The sequence below is a fragment of the Cuculus canorus genome, chromosome Z (assembly GCF_017976375.1).
Source record: "Cuculus canorus isolate bCucCan1 chromosome Z, bCucCan1.pri, whole genome shotgun sequence".
NCBI classification, from domain to species: Eukaryota; Metazoa; Chordata; class Aves; order Cuculiformes; family Cuculidae; genus Cuculus; species Cuculus canorus.
The window spans coordinates 64,029,818-64,053,610 of record NC_071441.1 but is presented as its reverse complement, the minus strand read 5'-3'; the positions used below and the strand labels follow the sequence as shown (position 1 = coordinate 64,053,610).

General features: G+C 43.2%; 1 protein-coding gene across 1 annotated transcript; it reads left to right on the top strand.

Moving 5' to 3' along the window:
- Positions 1–334: 334 nt before the first annotated feature.
- Positions 335–19,654, top strand: LOC128850477 (centrosomal protein of 120 kDa-like). Its single transcript, XM_054054905.1, is given in 18 exon segments — positions 335–401; positions 2,489–2,625; positions 2,627–2,646; positions 4,277–4,289; positions 4,291–4,392; positions 4,917–5,062; positions 7,106–7,229; positions 7,231–7,254; positions 8,427–8,466; positions 8,469–8,506; positions 8,508–8,624; positions 10,712–10,936; positions 11,187–11,258; positions 11,260–11,395; positions 12,402–12,515; positions 13,570–13,753; positions 16,004–16,153; positions 19,517–19,654. Coding segments are annotated over 18 exon segments (1,737 nt in total). The 5' UTR covers positions 335–349; the 3' UTR covers positions 19,560–19,654.
- The last annotated feature ends 4,139 nt before the right edge of the window (positions 19,655–23,793 follow it).

The following is a 23,793-nucleotide window of genomic DNA, read 5'->3' as shown; positions in this document are numbered from 1 at the left end:
GTGGGACTGGGCGGAGCCCGGGGCGGGGCGTGGGCAGCGGAGGCGCCGAGGAGGCGGAGCCGAGGGCGCCGCGCGCTTCCGGCGCCCTCTTGGCGGGCTGGCGGCGCTGCGGGCGGGGTCGCCGTTGCCGGGCGGAAGCGGCTGTGAGGCGGTTAAAGGGGCCTCTGAGGCGGGAAAGGGCGGAGAGTGGCGGTAGGACAGGACGGCCGCTTGAATTCCCTGGTCCCGTCCTCCGCTCCGCTTCCCAGCCGCTCCCACCAGGTGCAGCATCCCTCCTCCCACTCCGCTCTCCCCGAGGTCGCAGCAATCCCTCTTTCCCGGCCCATCATCCATGGGGCGCAGCGGGGAAATGGTCTCCCGAGCCACTGACCGGCTGCTGATCGTCGTCTCCGTCCTGGAAGGTAACCGGAGGGGGTGGGCGAGTTGCCGGCATCCCGGTCGTCCCTGTCCCGTGCTGAGAAGCCGCCGCCTGCGGGTGCGATCGCGGCGGTGGAAGGAGGCGATCAGCCAAGCTGTGGCGGTTTCATTAATAAAGCTCGTTATGCCTTAAGCGAGGGGCAGTGCACCGCCAGTTGTGCTTCTGGGATTATTCACCCAAAATATCACTTAACATCAGTGGTGGAGTTGATACAAGAAGTAGCTACTATTGCAAAACGCGGAATATTTTTGGTTTAAGGCTAAAGTAGAGTTGAGTTTCATCTAAGTAATTGTAATTTTTGAAAGTCAGGCCAGAGTGTGTTTCTGATAGCATGTTTTCCCTTAAAACGCTGTTTTTTTCCAGACACTGTTTGTTCTTTGCTGATAATAACAGCTGTGTGAAGTATGATCTGTGCTGAATGGATGTCTCTTCTGTGATCACCTCTGTTGCAGTCTTCCCTTATTCCAAATGCAAAGTCAGGCAGAGAGCAGCTCCAAAATTAGCAAGAAGTTTGGACTGTTGTGAAGCTCATAATAACATTAAAATGAGTCTTTGGAAGGGAATAGATATGCCATAAGATACTCTGGGAGAATTTATCCATATGCATCTAAGTGGGAAGTGTATTCTGTCCCAGCTCTTGTCTGGCTGCACACGATGGGATGGAGATCGCTCCCTCGTGTTGCCCAGGCCTGAAAAAGGGTGCTTGCTTTCTAAAGCTCCAAAATGAGTCTCGGGGAGTTTATTTGCTGCATTTTTGGTATCGGAATTGTCCTTCCCATGCTGAAAAGCATCGCTGGCCTGTTTTGGCATTGTCTGACCCGTGTTGCCTGTGCCGGGCTTTTAAACCCCACACCACTGCTGTGCCTGATGGGCACAGGGGGCCCTTTTCCAACCTTCCCTCCAGATCCTGACTGCCTTTCCTGGCTCCTTTCACCTGGCGTAATGGGGTCCTTGGCAGCTGGGCTGCACTTTGGGAAAACTTTGGACCAAGGTATCCGCATACAGCCCAATCTCTTGCTGTGATCAGGATTGCTACATCTGTTCCCCTTTTCTTTTCGTTTTAAGTATATTCTGGTGTTTCTGTCACTCCTTGCAAGCATTACTGTGAGCTTTTTCTTTAGTATTGACTCAACTACCTAGCTAGTAATTGTTCATCTTGTGTGTCTGCAGATTATACTTGCTGTTTTATACTCTTTATTATATATTCTATGTAATACTTTTCTAAGGCATAAGTAACGTGCAGGGCGGTTTTCTGGTTTGGGTTATTTTGAACAGAATGCTTTCTCTTTTTGGAGTAAATCCTGTTATCCATCTGTCCTGCTTTCTAGTTTGCCAAGGTGGCTTTAAAATAAGATCCCTGCCCTCCCATGCACCGCCCACACTGTGATAGCTGTAAGCTTTAAAAGCGTTCCCTTCATTTTGGTCATTGCAGTTATTCATTGAAATACAGGATGATGCTGAATCCAGGATAAATCCTCTACAAATGTATTATAGAAACAATATTTATTTAACAGGAATAAAATAGAATATATAATGATTCTGTATGTTATGAGAAAAAGACCTCGTAAGATCATCTAGTCCAACTGTCTACACAACACAGCACTAAGGCAGTTTCCTAATGTAGTAGTCATTGTTTTTCAACAACAAGCAGTATGAAAAATACCTTTTGTTGCTTTTGTCGATCTTGTCTTCTGCTTTGATGTGGGACAGTGATAAAATCAGCCACAGAGGCCCAAAACATTCAGCCTCTGCCTCTAAACACTGCTCACTTGTTCTATTTCCCCACAGAGATTTCTCAAAATTTAATTCTACTAGTTTCTTTCTCTCTTTGTTGTTTGGTGTCCTGCTGTTTCTGGGTGATTCACAAATAGTCTGTTTTCGTGTCAGGTTGTTTCTCACTTCTGCATAGCGGGAAGACTTTGAATATGAAGAACATAGCTTTGGAGTAAGCACAGAGAAGAAACATATGCAAAGTGTATTTTTACGTAATAGGTTTATGGCATGAATCTGAGTTCTCACTTCTTTTTTTTTTTTTTAGTGATGGTGCATGACAATTATACTCTTTTACAGGGCGCTGTTTTCCGAAACGACCCCAGCACATGCTTATAGTTGAAGCAAAGTTTGATGGTGAACGGTTGGCTACTGATCCTGTAGAGCATACTGATCAGCCAGAATTTGCTACGGAATTGGCCTGGGAACTTGATAGGAAAAGCACTTCATCAGCACAGGTAACATTACATCACAGTTTAGCCCTCCCTCCTGGCCGGGGTCAACAGCTGAATGTAGGCAGCCATGGTCCCAGTTTCTCCACTCCCAAAGGAACGGAGAATAAGGGACATACTTCTGGCTGGAAACCTAAAACAGCTTTAACGAAACAACAGTAAATTGAAAAGGAAGATTGTATTAATAAGGAAATATATAAAAATTGAACCCCCCTGATAACTATATGTCATCACTGACACTTGAGGGCAGATGTGGGAAGGGTCCCGCACTGGACTCAGTAGCCTATGGGAGCTGCGTTCAGGAAATAGGTTCACGAGTGCACAAATTGGAACTGAGGGAACAGAAGAGCAGGCAACGTCCACACTAAATGCCACCCATCAAAGAGAGGTGCCTGACCTTGTGATCCCTCAGTTTATGCTGAGGATGACGTACGTGGGATGGAATTACTCTGGTCAGTTTGGTCACCTCTCCTGTCCACCCCTCTCTGCAAGTCTGACACGTTTTTTGCCTCTTTTACTTAAGGCATTCCACCAGTTTGAGGGTGGCCTTTACCTCTATAGGAATAGATGTAAGGAGTGTCTTTCTGCCCCCTATTACTTTGATGATAACTATAAACTTTAGGTATTATCACTTCTACGGACCGAGAGACATGTCTTTAATTTTCAGAAAGTGAGGTTACTTAGATGAGGGTTATTAGAAAAGTTAGAAAAATGTTTTGCTTTAGCTCGAAAGGAAAGCTTAATTTGTCTTATGTCAAAGTTAAGTCTAATTTAGAGATAAATTTCAATTTACTTGCCTTTAAAACTACTTAAATAGAATTTTTATATTACTATCATCGGAATTTTTTAAGGGACTTTCTTTTAGCTGCACCGTGATGTGCCGTAAAGTTGCCAAAACGAAGAAAAGTAGTATGTGGCAAGATGAGTCATATTAAAAAAAAATATAAAGGGTATGTTTTTACAGTACTGAAAAAACCCAAGTGTCTACAGCAAAGTAATAATGCTGTAGTCTGAGCATCAGACTCAAGCTTTATGTACACTGTGACACAGAAATTAACTTCAAGCTTGAAAAGCCTACGTAGGAGTTTTTGATAATGTCCAATTTAATAGCTGAGATTTTGAATAAGGTTTCATAACTGTCATCTGGTGTTAACTGACATGTTAGAATATTACCTTCCACGTTTTCAAAGAATTTAAAGACCGTATTATCATTGTTGACCAAAGAAAACTGCCAAAAATCTATGTAATGCTAGATGCCTTATCTGTGCCCCTAAGCATTAGGTGCCTTGCACAAAGACTTAGTCCTATTTTAAGATACCCTCACAAGTGAATTTCCAATTTCATGTGAGATGCAGTGTGTATTTCTTGTACATGGATGAGATTGAATTTCTCAGTGTCTTCCTATTAACACTTGAGACTCCGTGAGACTCCAATACACTTTTACAAAATCAAGTGACTTGTTGTTCTCTCACTTAATGATGAATTTTTAGATTCTCAGAAACCCAGTTTCTGACCTACTAAAACTGGTTATGTAACAACTAAATTTTGTATCATTAGTATGTGTGAAACTTACGAATTGTTTTTGTGAAATAATTGCAGAGATAACTTTGGATTTAAACTGAGTTTTTTCTTTCAGGCTGCAGCGATCACACTATCAAACTCCAGTGTTTTGCGTTGGATCCTGCAACTTCAGCTAAAGAGAATATAGGCTATGTTGTACTTGATTTAAGGTCTGTGCAGGAAAAGAGACAGGTATTTATGGGGTATAAATCTTTACAAATCTATGTTTTTACAACGGTACTGTTTATAGATAGTCAAATTTGAATTAAGGCACAGGTAAAATTTTGCGGTCTTATTTTTGAGTATGAACATAAGTCTGATATGGGTCATAACAGGACCCTGGTTTCTTACTTTAGCATTGTACTACTTAAGGATTTGTGACTCATGTAAACTACTGTGCACTTCCAGTTGAGAACTAGAAGATTTTCTCTTGTAATTTAAGATTTACTGGCATGTTTTTCTTGCCAACTAGTTTATTCTACAAATGACTGGAAAAGAGTATGTTCAGCTAGTCTTCCAGGAATCATTCTGTAGAAACTTTTAGTATAATAGTATTCTCAAAATAGCCTGCATTTTTGGAAAATAAACCTAAGGTGCGTTCTGTAATGATGAAGTAGAAGCGACTACCAGCAAGTCTAATTTTTCTGTAATAATATTATGTTTTTTCCCTTTTTTTTAAGTGCTCTTGTTTTTTAATTTTGTTTTTAATTATGTAGGCACCGAAGTGGTATCCTCTGCTCAGTAACAAGTACAGTAAATTTAAATCTGAAATACAAGTAGGGGTTGTGTTAGAGACTGATTTAAAAGCACCAGTGAGGGCTTTAAAAGTAAGGGAGGCACCCCTTAGAGAAACGAAGGGTAAGTAATGCAAGAGTATCACTCGCTTGAATTTAAAATGTTCCCCATGCAAGATGAAACATATCACTTGTTGGAAATGTATTTAAAGTCTTGAGAGAAATTTACATTTCATAGCATTTCCAGTGCAAAATTATTAACAGCTGATTACTGTACCTCGTGGTAAAACTTCACAAGAGTGCTTTACTGTAGTAATCCTTTGGCTTTCTGGTGGACAGAGTTGCAAACTGATCTTTAAAATCAGAACAGTGGCCCATAATTTACTCTTGTGGGTATTTTGCTTGTACTTCAGGGCTTTGGCAAGTTCTGTAAAGAAAGAAGTGAGAAGCTCCTTTCACAGAATGCAGTTTCAGTAGTTTGAGCTTGGAATTATAGAGCGATGCAATGTTTCTCTTGTAGGGTATACTGCTTCTATTTTCTGATGGGGCTTTTCATGGAATCTGAATAATTCAGTACTCAAAACATCTTCTGTTGATGAGTTTTTGTAGTAACATCTACTTTAACAGTAGTGACTCATCCCTCTTCTGGATTCCCTTGTAAATTCCTGTCACAAGTAATTAATGAGATGTGTCAAAAATCTATTAGAACTCAAACATTAGCTCTAGTAAGTTATTTCTGTGCTGTACTTTTCAGTAATTCTTTTATCTGGGATTTTTTTAATGCAAGCTGGTAGTTTAAAAAGAACAAATCCAAGCCAACCCTTAGAAACTTGAGTGAAAAGAAAAAAAAAAAAGACCCTCAAACCTCAAATTTACCTCCCCACTCATCCGCTACCAAAAGCTGATGTACTTAATTTCTAAAAAACTAAGCATCTGTTACTACCAGTGAATTTTGTGACCACTTTGCCTTGACTACATTCCAAGAGACCTTAGAGTAGTATTGGAGTTCCAGCATAATCGCTTGACTTAACCCATCCTTTCAAGTTCACAGCAAAATATGGGGGAATTTTGCATCCTGTAAAGTTTGTAAAGGAGGCAAGGAACTACTGTAAATGACTTGTTTAATTTGCACTTCCCTTGTGATCTTTCTGCCTGCAAACTTGCCTGCAAACTCTCCTGTCCCTCATGACCTGACAGAAAATACAAGAAATTCCTTCTGCCTTCAGAAATTCCTTCTGCCAGAAATTCCTGGCTCTGCCTTCCACTTAATGCTTTCTGTGGAATAATTGACACAAACAATTTTGCAAACTGTTCCTTTCTTGTGCCATCTCAAGGGTAGTCAATGCTGTATTTAGGCAATGGAAGAAAAGAAATGTGGATTTTTTGCAGGTTTAACATTAATGTTCCTAGCATTTGATATGACAAAGCTGGACTGCACAATTGTAGTCTAGTCAGACAGCTAAGGAGGTGTTTTGGCTTTTAGGATTCATACACTTCAAATTTTATTTTAGTTCTTTTTTTCTTTGCTGACCTATGGAGTCTAAAGTTTCCATTATTTGAAATGGAGCCTTTTGGTTCACAACCAGAAGTGCTGTGTGATTATTACAGTTTGGTGTAACAGAAGGGTTTTGAAGTGTATTGAGTTATGGCACTGTAGGGTAGAAAGTAATAAACCAAAATACAAACAGTGTTTTAATGCCCTGGAGACTTCAGGTAAAAATCCTTAAATGAACATTCCAAAGGTCTGTGGAGTGAGACATCCTTTAAATGATTGAACACATTCTCATATGCAGTTGCTGTCTTGCATTTCCTTTAATAAGTAAAATAAAGAAACAGCATGGTAGACTCTAACCTACTGAAGTAGGTTCCCGTCACTGTAATGTACTCATTGTAACATGAAATAAAACTACGCAGTAGCATTCTGTCTAGCATAGTGTTCAAAATAGTATGTGTGCCCAGTGAATAGAAAGGAATTTCAGAGTATTTTTGTAGCTATACTTAAGTATACTTAGGGACTTTATTGTGTTGAAAATACTTGGGGAGCATCAAGATCTTTATTTATAACTTTTCTTTCCACATGTGAAATAGCTAAAGATAAAAATGCAATTAAATTTAAATCCTGCAGGAATTAATAAGGTCACAAGTTATTTAATTTTCTTCTTCTCTGTTAGCATCTGCCTTCCTTCTGAAATAGACCCTATAAGTATTTTGCCAGTCTTGAATGAAGAAGAGGGCTATCATCAAATTGGACCAGCACAGTACTGCAGAGACTACTTTGTCTTGTCTGTAACCGTTTGTGTTTGCCACACATTTGGAACAGGTTGTTTCCTTGCTATGTGTAGTTTTTAAGAAGTACTATCCTACACTTGTATTTTTGCCCTCCCCATGCCTTATTTCTAGTTGTGATTTCCTTTTACCTTTCTTGCAGTAACCTTGTCCACTATTGAGTTAATACACTTTCACTTGAATTTTAAACCATTGTGTGCTGATGTGTCAAATCACAGATAAAAGATTGGAATTATTTGGAGATGAAATTGCATTCATTTTAAGCTATGCACTTTTATGAAATGTGTACATTGGTATTTCAATATAGTATAAAAACTATGTGTAAGGATACATATTGGCCTTCAATCTGGTGGCCACGTTCTGAAGTTCAAATGAGACAAAATACTTTTCAGATCCGTAAGATATACAAAAGGGTCGAGTTTGTGTTGCTGAAGGGAAGAACGTATTAGTTTGGATGAAGTACCATACTAATGCGATTATTTCAGCTGTGGACCCTCAGCTGCTGTGTTTATGCTGTCCTGCGCTCCACTGTTACACGTTTTCTGATTTAATAGTATAGGTATGCCCAAATTACTATGTGTAAGTCACGACTCCAGGCCAGCATGGTTTTAATTGATCTATAACTTGTAGTATATGGTGAGCTCTCCTCAGTCTTGCCATCTTTTCCAGAGGAAATAATTTTCCATGTCAGAAATAGGGCCTTGTGAAGTGTAATAAATTTACAGTGATCACTCTAGGGTAGCTTGTGCCTTTTAGGCATTGAGCTCAGTTGCAGTGGCTACTGGATGAAGTAGCTATTTCTGGTTGTTCAACTCTTATTCAATCACTTAAGTTATTATATAACTCAATTACACTGTAAATATTTTGTGAAGGCACTGCTCATTTCAAGATATTTATGCAGTGCTTGACATTATTGAATATATCAGTTACAGCCCTTGGTGCTGTTAAATCTTAAAGGTGATTTGCAGTGAGTCATTTGCAAGTTTTTAGTAGGCTTGTAAAGTAACATTTTTTTTTCTTTTATTAAGTTGAGTGTTAGTATAAATGTATCCTTTTCTATTTTGGGTAGTGCAAGCTAGGATTTAGGTCAGGTACTCAGTAGTTTGAGATCACTTTAAGCTCTTACATTTCCAAGCTAATGCTTAAGATCACTGTAACTGTACATTAATGAAAGAGATATATTCTTCTTTTCTGCATCTTTTTTAGTTAGTTCCTAGTACCATGAAGCTTCCTGAAGGACGGCCTGAGTTTTTTTCTATTACTCATTACTGGGAAATGATGTTGCAAAATGAACCTTTTTCTGATTTAATTAATCCAAACTTTGAGCCAGAAAGAGCTTCAGTTCGAATACGTAGTAAAGCTGATGTCCTTCAAGCTTATCTTTACACACAGTCAAAATTGCAGGTAAGCTGTTTCTTCTCAAATGTGAGTGAAAAAAATAATGAAAATAAAAGAAATAGAATATGGATCAGACTGAAACTGGAGAGCATTAATCTTTCCAAAACTAAATTGCATTACAATAATTTGGTTCAAATATACGCTGATTCTCTTGCTGATGTAAGGCAAGCCCCTACCAGCAAGCTGTCAAGCTCAGATGGAGTACAGTCTCTTTAGTATGGTTGCTGTTGTAAGCTGAGTTCTGTGTCATGATAAGAGGTATTGCTGCAGCATGATATTCCCAAAGAGTCAATGTGGCATTATCAAGAGCTCTGAGCTGTGGGACCTGCTTTGAAATCAGACCATCTGTAACCACAGTCCTGCTTTGTGCCGCCTGTGATAACTGCACCCACACCAGCTGCTCAGGTCACCCTTGCCCAAGGTCTGGAATCACTGTCTTCTTTATGTACTCTTTATGAATAATGAGAAGGCTTGGCTTTTTTCCCACTCCTTAGCCATATACTACTTTTAAATACAGCCATATTTGGGCTGGTAGCAGAAATTGCTTATCTTTAGCTGTGTCTTAAATGGGGGACATAGTTTAGTGGTGGAGTTTGCAGTGTTTGGTTTACAGTTGGACTTGATGATCTTTAAAGGTCTTTTCCAGCCTAAATGATTTTATGATTCTGTGATTCTAAATATTGGGTAGTATTGAAAGTGTTGGTGGCAATCCGTGTCTGGCTCCCGTTAAAGTCATTAGAAAATGAGACTGGTTGGTTGGATATATTATAGTGTTTGTAATAACATAGCTGGTAAATAAGACAGTGTTGGCTGTACAAAGTAATTCTCAGATTTGGACCTTTTAAGTTATTTTCATTTAAACTTGTGCAAACCACTCCAGTTTTGTTGTTCAGGTTAGTTTCAGAATGTTTCTGTTTAAATCTTATATTGTTCCAGATATTTTGGTCACAATTTTATCTTAGTAATGACAGCTTTTGGAGAAACATACACTGATATATTTAGAATTTAATCTTTGTGGTCTTGAAATGAAGTATTTAATATGGCATATATTATATATAAGAACACCTACAGAGAATTGTCTGTTTTGATCATGTTAGCTAATGACTTGTTGAACAAGAGTTGTCATGAGGTCAAATCCACATCTTGATTTATAGTTTTCTTTCTCTGACTTCTCACTCAACTGCTTAAATTTAGGATATAGGTTCAGAGCACTGTTTTATGATCCATAATATTGAATATATTTTTTTTGAAAACTGAAGACTTTAGTTATAAAAGTTGCTATCTGACAAACTCTGTGTGTGTGCATTGTATATTGTTGTGTATATATATATATATGTGTATGTACATACACATGTTGGCAGCTGATATTTTTTAGCATTAAAGTCTACATTAAATGTAATAAATGTTAAGGATCAGAGTACAGTCTTCTGATCTGCTAAAACAGAACTGAAGTGACTCTTACTTGGGAAAGAGCAAGTTGGTATGTAAGTTTCAAAGAGTAACTTTCACTGAGGAAAATGAATTGCCTTGCAGTGTTTTTTTTTTTTAAGATCTGTCTTTTACTTGGGTGTATAGGTAGTAAGCTGTGGAGGAAAGGAAGAGTTGAGTCAAGGTTTGAAAAAGGGAACAATGTTTCTTACCAGGAATTAAGAGACAGTTACTTATTTCAAAATCCTTCCTATTTATGTGGTGTCTAAATATATTCACAAAGCTTAAGCTTTCAAATACTTCTTTTCCTTTACCTTGCAGTCAGGCATTTTTATATGCCTGTACATTCAGGGCAAGAGTCTCTGTGCAGCGTTTAGAATCCTCAAACTGCTGAATTTGTCCTCTAGAAAGGATGATGTGACAGGTCCTCAGAAGGGCCCTGCACTGATCACTGCTGCAGAGCCCTGCACAAATCCTGCCTGCTCAAGACTGAAATTTCGTAGCTATTATCTCAGTGATCAGAATATTTGTTCTCAGTGTACCTAGACTAGACTAGGGATAAGTTTAATTTGATTTATTTATGCTACCTTTAGTAGATGATGCACACTCAGTACAAGTGGAAATGCACAGGCCAGTTACTTTCTAGCACTTTTGTATGTATGCAGATCCACCTTTGCTGTGGAGACCAGTCTCTTGGAAGCACTGAAATATCCCTGTCTGGATTACTGAAGAAAAGTGTGGAGATTGATCAACACCCTGTGACAATAGAAGGAGCGTTTGTCCTCATTCCACCAAATAGAGCTAAACAGAAACTGCCGCAGTTGCCTTTGGGCATGGCTCCTACTGTTGGGGTATCTGTAACTCTGCAAAGAGAGAGCTTGAATGCCCAGGTATAGCTTACTTGTTTATTTTTAGTTTAGACACTGTTGCATGGTGTTATGTTAAAAATGGTATTTTAAATCATATTTGATGGTTAAGAATATAGAAGAAAGTCTTAATGATGAAGTTGCTTTGTATGAATGATTGTTTTATTGCTTAATTTTTTCTATGTCAGAAAAATGATGTCAAACTAAAATTGTTGTAGAAAGAATTTTCCAGTGCAAGCCATGATCACTAAGAAAACTGTATCACTTCATTCAGCCTTTGATTCCCTTAAATGCTCCAACTGAACCCAGACAGCCACAGGAGAAAGCTCTTTCACCTATTAGTGGAAAAAACAGAAGTCCTACAGCAGAGATCACAGAATATATCATCTCCAGCCGACCACTCTTCTTCAACAGAAGACAAAGCAACTGAAAGTGAGGTGGAAAGTCTTAAGTTTGAAAAAGGCACAAAACTGAAGAAAAAGGGTATGCAGTGTATTTTTTTCCCAAGTTATCACGTGTGGTCTTGGATTGTGTACTAATCTTTTGTGGTGATAAATTTCAGACAAGTGAGAATTACTTACATGAAACAAGGAGTAGGAGGAGAGTAAATATTGTAATTTGAACATGATGGTTGTTGAAAACACCTGGAAGAGTCAGATTACGGATTTGGTGGTGTAGATTACAAGCGATGTGGATAGTCATCAGCTTGAGAAAGAATACCAGAAATGTCTGGAATTCCCTGAATTTGAGAATGGGGAAGCTTAGTACAATATCAAGGAAGAAACTGACTTGCTCAGTGAAGAGATCAAATGGTCCAAGATTCACGTTTATTAAACAGAAGGGTGGGGGAATGTGCTTTTCAATAACTTTAAGGAATTTACTATGTGAATCATAAACTGTGGAGACAAACGTTCATACTGTAGAGATTCATGGACAAAACACACTATTGGGGTTTTTTCTTTATTTGTTATCCTTTTGTAGGGACTTGGTAGCACATGTTGTTTTCCAAGACTTCCCTTGGGTTTGATTTGAGGGCTAGGTTGGGGAGAGGTCAAAGAGGAACAAATGAGAGAGGAAGTGCTACAATGATAGAGTAAAGCTCAGAAGAAAGTGTTAGTTTGCTAAACATTACTGAACACACATCATCTTAAGAGGTGATCTATGAATGAAGCTGAATAGTTGATTATCTTTCTAATGATGTTTGTATTACTATTCTTTTGAAATTCATCCTAAAGAATAAAGTTCTGTACAGGAAAACCTGTATCCTAGTACATGTCTCAGGATTTGTCTGCTAATTGAGCCAAATTTTCTTTTAATCCTAACTGATAAGCAAGGATTGAGACCTTTATCAAGAAAAAATATTGGAATCCAGCAGCTAGTTTGAATCTGCAATTAAGAAACCCAGGATTGTGCTTTTTTATTAATACTAATTTTATAAGTGTTTGTTTTGGTAGAATGTAAAACATACCATTTCACATTTATCTTTCAGGGCTGGTGGCTGAGTCTTGCCAAGAGGTTAACAAGCAGTGTACTGAAGAACTTCCTGTTTCCAAATCGCAAACCAGAGCAAAGTCACCTCTGTTGTCAGATCTGCAAAATTCAAGTAATGCAAAATTTATCTAATTTAGTGCATTGAAGGAAATTTGAATATAGAAGCAACTGAAGTTAATTGTAGCAGTAGACTGTACACAATTTTTGTACTTGTCTGTGACAGCTTTAAACTTCTAATCAGCTATTTCATTGCATCAAGCAATCTAATGAGGTTTTATGTGAATCACTGAGAATCATTTCATTCCTACGTTGTGCTAACTACCTGGTGTTGAAGTATTATTGGATTTTTATTTTTTGTATTGTTGCTGTTATTGCAAACAAAATACTTAAACAAGCAGGAGAAAAATAAAGCAAATGCTTGCTGTGATGTATTTCTTTAAAAATGACAAAAATGGAGTAATTTTAGATAGTTGTGAAGAAAGAGGATTAGAACAGCCAGCTTGCAAAAGGCTTCTCTGACGGTGTCTTTGCCTCTTTTTCTACCTTACAGTGCTAAGCTTATTTGAAAAATACCTTTTGGAGACCTTGACTGAAAACCTTGTTTGACCTTTTTTCTCTTTGAAAGCAGTATTGGGTCACAGTGAGAAGCCTGGACGCAATTCAACAGGCACTCACTGGAGCTTTTGCTTCTTAAATTATAAAATGGATGTCACAGTAGGTGGGTTTTAATCAAAGAGTGTAAGCAGATGGGCTTCACAGACTTAGCTAGAGCATTTTAGTTAGTTGGCTTGGAACAATTATGTAAATTGTTGAAACTGAAGTCTTACCTTCTGAAGAATTTAATGTCTTGGATCTTAGTCTAAACTTTTTTCAGTGACATAAACTTACATAACTTTGAAGATTAAAAAGAAAGGGAAACTATTAGATTTTTTAAAAAAGATTTAAAGTATCTTTTTTTTTTGGTGTTTTTCCTTTGGAAGCAGTAACTTGCAAAGAGAGTGGCCGTTTTAACTTGTATAAGCTTATATTACAAAGAATTGAAATCTCCTGGGGAAGCAACTTATTTTTACTTGCTTTTAAAGTGTAGACCTATCTTTAATATATTTTGTTATTTTGAGCTGAACAAATCATTATAAATATGCACAAATTTTCTTCTGTGTTTTCAGCTGATAATGGTCATGGTCCAGTAGCTGCATCTCATCTCAACCGTATGGTTGCTTCCAATTCTCCTGAGCCTGTGTCAGCACAGAAAATTGTCATTCCAGCAACCTCTCACCATTTTTGCTTTTCAATAGACCTTCGAAGTATACGTGGTCTGGAAGTTGGGTTTCCAATAAATGGCATTTTAAGGTACAATTTATTTTTGTAGATCTTATTCTTGGTAATAGCTGTATCTATCTTTTCAGTATAGTACCTTCATAATTTGATTGTTAGCAGCATGCTGTGTGATGGCCTTTACCTTTCGGTAGCTAATTTTCAGTAGTGAAATACTTTGCAATGGCTCATCGCTAAACTTCTAAGCGTTCCATCGTTAAAGAAATTATATAACAATTCGCCTGCACTTCAGTCAGTGGAGGAAAAGGAGAAGGACTTGTTTCCTTACTTTCTGGCCGCCTTTCCCAATGATGAAAGGAGTGGTTTCTGTAGCTTTCCATGTCTCCACCAATATCTCCTTGTAGTGTTTTTGTAAGAGACAGTTCACTTTGTGTGTGACAGTAAATCTAAAGGAAGCATATTCTAGTCTTGAATTGAAGAATTAGTGTAGTAGATGCATTATCATTCTGAGAGGTAGCATCAGGGGCTTTGAATAGTCTGGTACAAACGGCAAGTAGCAGGGAGGCGTAGCATCTTCTGTTACTTTGAATTTGTGGAGTTATAAAAAAGACAAGCTCTTTGCATATGGAAGGCTTCTGCCTGAAGCAAAAGTAGAAAACTGCCAGTGCTAGTTTGGAACAATTGCTTGGGGATTAGTTTGTTACTGATGTCATCATGAAAGTATGGCCACGGTTTTGAAGAATGAGCAGATGTTAGCTGGGAAGTGAATGCTGAGTTGACAGAATGAGAACTAAAATGTGAACGATCAACTAAAAGTTATTGAAACTGTGTCTATTTGCAGGTTGGGGTTTGTTTAACATTGCCAGTGAAGAGAAACTTTGTTTTATCAAGTTGTTTTGTTCAGGTTTTAAGAACTAAATAGTAATAATAATAATAATAACTAAAATGTGAGCGATCAATTAAAGAGTATTGAAACCAGTGTCTATATGCAGGTTGGGGTCTGCTTAATGTTGCCAGTGAAGAGACAAACTTTGTTTTATCAAGTTTTTTTGTTTAGGTTTTCCTTTTAGTTTAGGATCAGGAATTTGTAGCTACAGGGGTGATTTTTTTTGTTTTTTAAAAAATAAATCTGTACTTGTGGAATTTTAGTTATTGATGGTATATGAACCACTGGATTAACAGAGCAGTTTTTAGTTTGCCTTCTAGTTTCCACTAGGACCATTTTGGTGCATGCGATGAAGTGTATCTTTAAGCGGCGTTTTGGTTAGAGAGTGTTGAATATTTGTGGCGTGGAGGTGCATCCACATTTTGCTTCGCATTGTTGTTCTGACACAGTTAAGTTCAATACAGTTTGAAGTAGTCACTGGGCATTCTGTTCATGTTCATGGTTCTTGAACTTTTAGCTCTAAACTAGGGTAAAAAGGTAGAGTTTGGGTGGAGGGATTCAATGTTTTGTAGCACCACTAGCAGAGTTTGCACCATTAATGGTTTTCTGTATAGGCTATATGGTTAAATAGTATGTGGAAAGCAATGTTGGATGGAATTTTGTCACACGGAAGCTTTTTCACATAACATTCAAACAGTGAATTGATTGTTTCAGAACAGTGACAACAAATGGGTTTTGCTGTTTTATGAATATCAACTTTTACAGTCAGTAATGAATATAGCAAGAAACTGAACAGGAGAAACATTCAAACGCATAAATGTGAAGGAAAGTTGTAGGTAAAAAAAAAAAAAATGCATTTTCACTGTTTATTTGGAGCTTTTTTTCATTCAGGTCCCAACAGGCTCTTTAAGCAGTTCTGCATAAATAGTTTGCGTATGAAATTTTGTAAGTGGTAGCATTTGATGTAGCATTTATATTATTTAACTTAGCCTACAGCTGGCATCATCAATTTGATCACAGCAGAGTTCAAGAGGTTTTTAGGCTCTCCTTTATTGTAGTTTGTCATACACTGAACTGTGCTGGTAGAATAGTGTCAGACCACATTGTAAATCATATTGGTAAAATGATTCAACTTTCCTTTTAGTGAATTAAACTCTGGGAATTAAAAACTGTAGGCCTGTGAACTTAACAGGTCATTAAAGCTTTTGCAAAAAACAGCAAATGTAGATGAAACTGGAGCAGTGCTGAAGCAAATGGAAATAAGAATATTTGAGACCTAAATTCCATTGTAGGACTTGTGTGCAAATTCTGTTAACTTTACTATGATTTGTACTTCAGTGAAAGGTGTCTAAACTGGTTTTATTGATGGAGAAAGTATAAGAGAAAAGCATGTCTTTATTAAATTATTACTTGATTATTTTTGTTATTATTTCTATTAGGTACTCGTATCCATTTTTTGGCAGTGCAGCGCCTATTATGACGAACCCACCTGTAGAAGTCAGAAAGAACATGGAAGTCTTCCTTCCACAGTCCTACTGTGCATTTGACTTGGCAGCCATACCTCATCAACTTCAAGAAACATTCTTTAGGTGATAACTTGCATTCTTCTTATCTTAATTATGCTTTTTGTATTTCTTGTTATAGATGAAGTAACAGGCTTGATTATTTTGCCTACGATCATCAGCTTGAGAATTTAGCAGGAAAAGCCCCGAGGCCAGCTCCAGCTCCTCCAGCTTCAGAAGGGGGAGACCTAAACCTCAGCCGGCTTCCTCCAGCAGCCCTGCAGGCTCCAGCATGAGAGAAGGGACCAGCACATCGGATGGTGCCCTCTGCATGGTTCCCAGGCACCTCCCGTCCGGTCCTGTCCCGGCAGGGTTTATTTCTTAGGTTTAGGATTAGTCTTACGTTTGGGGGTTACCGTTAGGATTCTGGTTAGGATTAGCTGCCGGTAGTGTTAGGGTTAACTGGCATTCAACCAAGTTAGGGGTTAGATTTAGGAGTTAGCATGCGCAGGCAGCACACATAAGAATTAATTGGCTGAGCTGATGAGCGCCCTGGAGGCACCCATGAAGAAGCGGACAAGAGAGGAACATTGCTGGGAAAGTGCCTATGAGAAGTACCGTAAACAGAAGAACAGAAGCAGCAATTGTAGCCTTCTGATGCCCACAGAAGGAATTGGGACTGCGTGTGAACAGCGAGCGATCGGTTCCCGATTGAACAGTTATTCTGAAGTTTGAGCACGAGGCCAGTTGTTTGTAACCAACCAGATACCGCCTTGTTTTTCGAAATTCAGCAGAGTTGCATAAAAGCAGCCTGCTTTTGCAGTAAAGGGTCTTCTGTTAATACAAGTTCAGGAGTCCGTGCCTCAGTTCTCTCAAATGATGACCTCGGTGTGATTAGGGACAGAAAGCGCCGCTCACGGAAGAGGGTAGCGTTCTGGAGGGGACATCTCAGCTGAACGATTGTCTTGCCGGCAGGACCGAGCAGACAAAGACCCTAAGGCTAATCAATCACCTCTTCCACGAGATTCAGGTGAGCACCTGAGAAACTTAAGAGAGATAGAGAGATAGGTTCTAATATGTCGACTGAGGGAAAACGATAATAAGAATGCTGCAACATATTTTAAAGAAACGAAAAGTTAAGCATGACAAATATATGCTAGAATTATTATCAGCGTGGTTGAAGAATAAGAATTTGCCCGCAGAATCACCACATGTTTTTGATGTTCAGTCTTGGAAAGAAGTTGGTAATTTGCTTTTTGAACATGCTTCCAAAGGTGATGAAAATGCCATGCGTGTTATGACTACGTGGCGTTTAGTCTTTGAGACTTTAAAAGAAATGCGCTGTGTCAAGGGAGTAGCAGAGGCAGTTCGAAGGCCCTGGGCCACAGGTATGGGCACGTCAGGAGAGTGGGACAGGCAGGAAATGGCCGCCCAAACATATGAGAGTGATAGTGAGCAGCAACGAGGAAGGAACGAGATTGATTATTCTGATAGTGAAAAAACTGTTGTTTCAAAAACCTCCTTGTTGTCCTCGAGAAGGCAAATGAAGAAAAAGGAGAGAGATCGCAGGAAGATAAGACTTGGGGAACAGGATAGTGATAGTGATGGAGAGCAAGCAGGGCGATTTAGTGGAAGTTTACATGTCGTTTACATCAATGAAACAAGGAAACGCAGAACCTTACGTGACGTTTGTAGATCGATTACGTGACGCAATAGGAAAAAAAGTTCCATCTTAATAGCAGTTGGTACAGGAACAACTACAAGCCAGACAAATACAACCTTCAATGAGCCCTTGCAACACTCTCGTGTTCGTGATTCCGAAAAAATCAGGAAAATGGAGGTGGTTACGTGATTTGCCATGGATTAATGAAGGTATGGATAACACGGGACCTTTACAACCAGGGTTATCATCAACTACAATGATTTACAGAGACTGGAAATTTCCAGTTACTGACTTAAAGTATTGCTTTTTATCCGGGACAGGGACAACTTGCCTTCCCTTTACATAAAGCTGCCAAACCAACAGTCAGAATTCTTGCGTTTATTTCTTCTCCCCAGCTAAATTTTTCCCTGAAAATTCATTTTGCCTTTAGAGATGTGGAAAATAAAAGTGGATCTCCAGATGGCTTTGAGGGTGGGATTGATCATAGACTCATAGAATCATAGAATAGTTTGGGTTGGAAGGCACCTTAAGATCATGTTCTTCCAACCCCCCTTCCATGGACAGGGATATCCCACTAGACCATTTAAAGGGCTTAATCCCTCCCTAAAGGCATTGATTCCCTCCTCCAACATCGTTATTCACCCCAAAAAAGGCCTTAACTCCCCCTCTAAGACGGCTGATCCACCCTAGAAGTGCATTCGTGCACCCTGGGGTGATGCAGGGGATGCTGCACCGGGACGGAGGAGGAAGGATGAGCACTCTCTCCATCAGTCTTTGGCTCAAAGGGTGCTGTGGTTTAAGCGTGGCCGGCAGCTCAGCACCACGCGGCCGCTCCCTTGCTCCCCCACAGCGGATGCTGGGCAAGAATCAGAAAAGGGCAAAAGCCCGTGGGTTTGGGCCAAGACAGTTCTGTAATGACCAGATCATTAATAATGAAATACAGTCCCATTTGGTGACCTGGCTTGCTCCGTCTTAGAATTCTGCTGGCCTTCACTAGGCTGTGGCAGCACTTCAGGCTGGTTTGGGTTCTGGCAGCCCTCCTGGGGCATGTGCTGCCCTGGGCTTCTCGGTGCGAGGCAGGCAGGGGCACACTGGGAAGAAGCCCTGACCCCAGCCCCCCGGCCCTTCCCACTTTCCACTGGGGTCCCCGAGCAGAAGAGAAGGCATAGCCCGGGTCTTGGTGACTGGCATGAAACCCTGACGGCGAGCAGAAGACACAGGTGAGGAGAGGGCGTGGAAAGTGGCACAGCAGTAGCCCCAGACGCGTGTGCAGAGGCAGCAGAGCCATCGCGGTGGAAGGCCTGTTAGAACATCACCCTGTCACCGTGGAGTGAGATGTCTCCTGACGGTGGATTGTGACATCATAAAGCGATGGACTGTGACCTGACGTGTCCCTCGCTGCCTGCCTTCAGGCTCTGACCGAGCCTGTCTCAGTCTGGCTCGTGCCTGGACGCCTGCCGAGCGTGCCTGCCAGGCGTGGAGCGTCGAGCCAGGCTTCTCCTGGACCTGAGTGGTGTTTCGTGGGCTGCTGTCAGCAGCTCTCGGTGCCCATTGCAGAGCCATTCCCTATTTCCGCAGCCCTGCCCAGTTCAGGCAGCAGGGCATCGCTGGACGCGCAGGAGCAGCAGAGGTGAGTTGTGCAGGGAAACATTGCCCTCGGGTGGCTGTGGGGCAGGCAACGGGGCTCGGTGAGCATGGAGAGTGTCCTTCTCGGAGGGCCTGGCCGCTTCTTCCTCCCGTGCCCTCCCAAGGACAGCGAGTGACCACGGCCTCTCTCTGTTTGACAGCGCAATAGCCTTTGGCAGTGACGGCGACAGACTTTGGCAGTGACAGCACCAGCAAGGAGGAGCAACTCCTCATCCTCAGTGTTCCCAAGTCCATAGCAGAGGCAAAACATGTCCGTCGAGGCAGAACGGAGCTGCCCGATCTGCTACGATTCTTGGAAGAGCATTGGCTTAGTGCAGCCATGCGGGCACCAGTTCTGCCTGGGCTGCATCCTGCTTTGGGCACGGGTGGATCCAGCGTGCCCAGTCTGCAGAGGACCGATAGGAGCTGTCAGGTATTTTGTGCAAGTGGAAGACAACTCGGCAGAGCTCAACACACCAGCCCCTGAAGACCTGCCAGATGCCAGCAGCCAGGCAGGAAGCTCTCTCAGCTGCCTGGCCAAAAACAGCCCCCAAGGCCCTCCATCCTCTCCGCAGGGGACAGTGTCCTCAGCTGAGGAGGGAAATTTGCAACCAGGATCCGTGGGCGGCGTCCCATTTCAGGTCTGGGCAGAACTTTTCCAACGCCATCAACATGTCCTTGATTTTGTGCTGCCGTGGCTGCACTATGAGCTGGAGGCAATATTTGGGGCGCAGTGGTGGAGAACAAAGAGTGCAGAAAGCAGCATCCTGCACCTTCTGTGCACCTGCGGTCCAGATGAGGAGGTTCTGGTCCAGACGCTGCAGCCCACCTTACAGCCATACACAGAAGACCTGGTCCGTGGCCTCATTGATAACATTGCGTGGTACTGCAGTGGCAAGGCCTGGAAGCTGGTGCACTGCGATGCTGCCGGAGAGGAGGAGGAGAACTCTGCGGCCATCTCCAGCTCCTCCAGCTGCTCCAGCTTCCCCAGCTACCCCAACTCTCTCAGCTGCCCCAGATCTCCCAGCTGCACCAAGTCCCCCAGCTGCTCCAGCTCCCCCAGCTGGTCCTGCTGCTCAACCTCCAGACTGGGGAGTCCTGAGCCTCATGTGGCCTCTGTGAGCAGCCCTACATGCGGCAATGATGAGGAGCAACCCTGCACATCAGAGGCCACCCTCCAATGGGAGTCCATCCATCCTGAACCCTCCGCCATCCCTGCAGAGCAAGAGGAGCCTCAGGAGGGGCTGGGGAAGGCAGCAGAGGTGTCAGGTCCCTCTGGCCAGGGCTGCAGCCCCTCAGCTCCCAGCCAGGGCGGGGACTGCTTGCCTGGGAGGCCCTGGCGTTCCCCATGGAGATGGACCCCCAGCCCCCAGGAAAGCCCCGAGGGCAGCTCCGGCTCCTCCAGCTTCAGAGAGGGGAGACCCAAATCTCACCTGGCCTCCTCCAGCAGTCCTGCACTTTCCAGCATCAAGGAAGGGACCAGCATATCGGATGGTGCCCTCTGCCGGGTTCCCAGGCACCCCTCGTCTGCTCCGGTCCCTGCAGAGCAGGAACAGCCTCATGAGGAGCCAGGGGATACAGCAGAGGTGGCCGATCCCACTGGCCAGGGCTGCAGCCCCTCGGCTCCCAACCAGGGCAAGGACCACTTGCCTGGGAGGCCCCAGCCTGCCCCGAAGAGAAGAGTTGCCAGGCCCCAGAACTCTCCTCTGCCCTGTCAGAGGTCCCGGCGTGTCCAAAAGAGAAGAGTCTCCAGCCCCCAGGACTCTCCCCCCCCCCGGCCAGAGGTCCCGGCGTGCCATGAAGAGAAGAGTACCCAGCCGCCAGGACTCTCCTCCGCCATGCAAGAGTCCCCAGCGTGCTCTGAAGACGTGGACTCCCAGCCCCCAGGAAAGCCCCGAGGCCAGCTCCAGCTCCTCCAGCTTCAGAAGGGGGAGACCCAAATCTCACCTGGCCTCCTCCAGCAGTCCTGCACTTTCCGGCATCAAGGAAGGGACCAGCACATCGGATGGTGCCCTCTGCGGGGTTCCCAGGCACCCCTTGTCTGCTCTGGTCCCTGCAGAGCAGGAACAGCCTCACGAGGAGCCAGGGGATACAGCAGAGGTGGCCGGTCCCTCTGGCCAGGGCTGCAGCCCCTCGGCTCCCAGCCAGGGCAAGGACCATTTGCCTGGGAGGCCCCGGCCTGCCCCGAAGAGAAGAGTTGCCAGGCCCCAGAACTCTCCTCCGCCCCGCCAGAAGCCTCGGCATGCCCTGAAGAAAAGAGTCCCCAGCCCCCAGGACTCTCCTCTGCCCCGCCAGAGGCCCCATCGTGCCCAAAAGAGAAGAGCCCCCAGCCCCCAGGACTCTCCTCTGCCCCGCCAGAGGCCCCATCGTGCCCAAAAGAGAAGAGCCCCCAGCCCCCAGGACTCTCCTCTGCCCCGCCAGAGGCCCCATCGTGCCCAAAAGAGAAGAGCCCCCAGTCCCCAGGACTCTCCTCTGCCCCGCCAGAGGCCCCATCGTGCCCCGAAGAGAAGAGTCCCCAGCCCCCAGGACTCTCCTCTGCCCTGCAAGCGTCGCCGGCGTGCTCTGAAGAGATGGTCCTCCAGCCCCCAGGAAAGCCCCGAGGCCAGCTCCAGCTCCTCCAGCTTCAGAAGGGGGAGACCTAAACCTCAGCCGGCTTCCTCCAGCAGCCCTGCAGGCTCCAGCATGAGAGAAGGGACCAGCACATCGGATGGTGCCCTCTGCATGGTTCCCAGGCACCTCCCGTCCGGTCCTGTCCCGGCAGGGTTTATTTTTAGGTTTAGGATTAGTCTTACGTTCGGGGGTTACCGTTAGGATTCTGGTTAGGATTAGCTGCCGGTAGCGTTAGGGTTAGGATTAAACCAAGTTAGGGGTTAGATTTAGGAGTTAGCGTGCGCAGGCAGCACACATAAGAATTAATTGGCTGAGCTGATGAGCGCCCTGGAGGCACCCATGAAGAAGCGGACAAGAGAGGAACATTGCCGGGAAAGTGCCTATGAGAAGTACCGTAAACAGAAGAACAGAAGCAGCAATTGTAGCCTTCTGATGCCCACAGAAGGAATTGGGACTGCGTGTGAACAGCGAGCGATCGGTTCCCGGTTGAACAGTTATTCTGAAGTTTGAGCGCGAGGCCAGTTGTTTGTAACCAACCAGATACCGCCTTGTTTTTCGAAATTCAGCAGAGTTGCATAAAAGCAGCCTGCTTTTGCAGTAAAGGGTCTTCTGTTAATACAAGTTCAGGAGTCCGTGCCTCAGTTCTCTCAAATGATGACCTCGGTGTGATTAGGGACAGAAAGCGCCGCTCACGGAAGAGGGTAGCGTTCTGGAGGGGACATCTCAGCTGAACGATTGTCTTGCCGGCAGGACAAGGAGAACCAGCTGCCCCAACTCTCTCAGCTGCCCCAGATCTCCCAGCTGCACCAAGTCCCCCAGCTGCTCCAGCTCCCCCAGCTGGTCCTGCTGCTCAACCTCCAGACCGGGGAGTCCTGAGCCTCATGTGGCCTCTGTGAGCAGCCCTACATGCTGCAATGATGAGGAGCAACCCTGCACATCAGAGGCCACCCTCCAATGGGAGTCCATCCATCCTGAACCCTCAGCCATCCCTGCAGAGCAAGAGGAGCCTCAGGAGGGGCTGGGGAAGGCAGCAGAGGTGTCAGGTCCCTCTGGCCAGGGCTGCAGCCCCTCGGCTCCCAGCCAGGGCGGGGACCACTTGCCTGGGAGGCCCTGGCATTCCCCGAGTGTTAGCGTAGAGACAAACACATAACCATACGAAGAAGGTTATATGTGGTGCTTTATTTCGAGGCCCCGGGAACCAGGGGTACGCACCCAAATCTGGCTCCAAAGACCGTTACATCGCGTTCGCTTTTTATCCTTAAAATGTTACTCAATCTGTTACATATTCAAAAGGTCCTTGCTCAACCTGTTACATATTCATTTCAAATTGCTTCATCAGCATCAGTCTCTATTGCACTTGCGCACCCTCTTCTGGTGGTCGTGGGGATGAAGAAAACACTCTTCCTCAGATGAAGCAGCTCTTCTTCCTCGCGTTGTCCTTTTCACCTTTCGTGTTTCTGGCAGTTTCTCAACATAAGAATCGCTTAAGTTGCAACATTCCTTACTTCGTGCTTCGTTAGCTACTTTGTACCTTCACTGTTAGTACTATTCAAATAGCTTAGATAAGGTTAGTAACTTTATGTTCTCTCGACTTCTAAGCCATTAAATCTTCACATTCCACTGTTAATGCTAGTGCACCTCCACATTCCAAGCTAGTGCACCTCCACATTCCAAGGTAGGCTGTAGTTAGGACTGTTAGTTTCAGTTATGTATACAAATCCTACAGTTATGCATACAAAGGAGAACTATTAGAGAAAGTCGTTTAAATGTATACAAAAGAGAACTATTAGAGAAAGTCGTTTAAATGATTCTAAGAAATATATATATA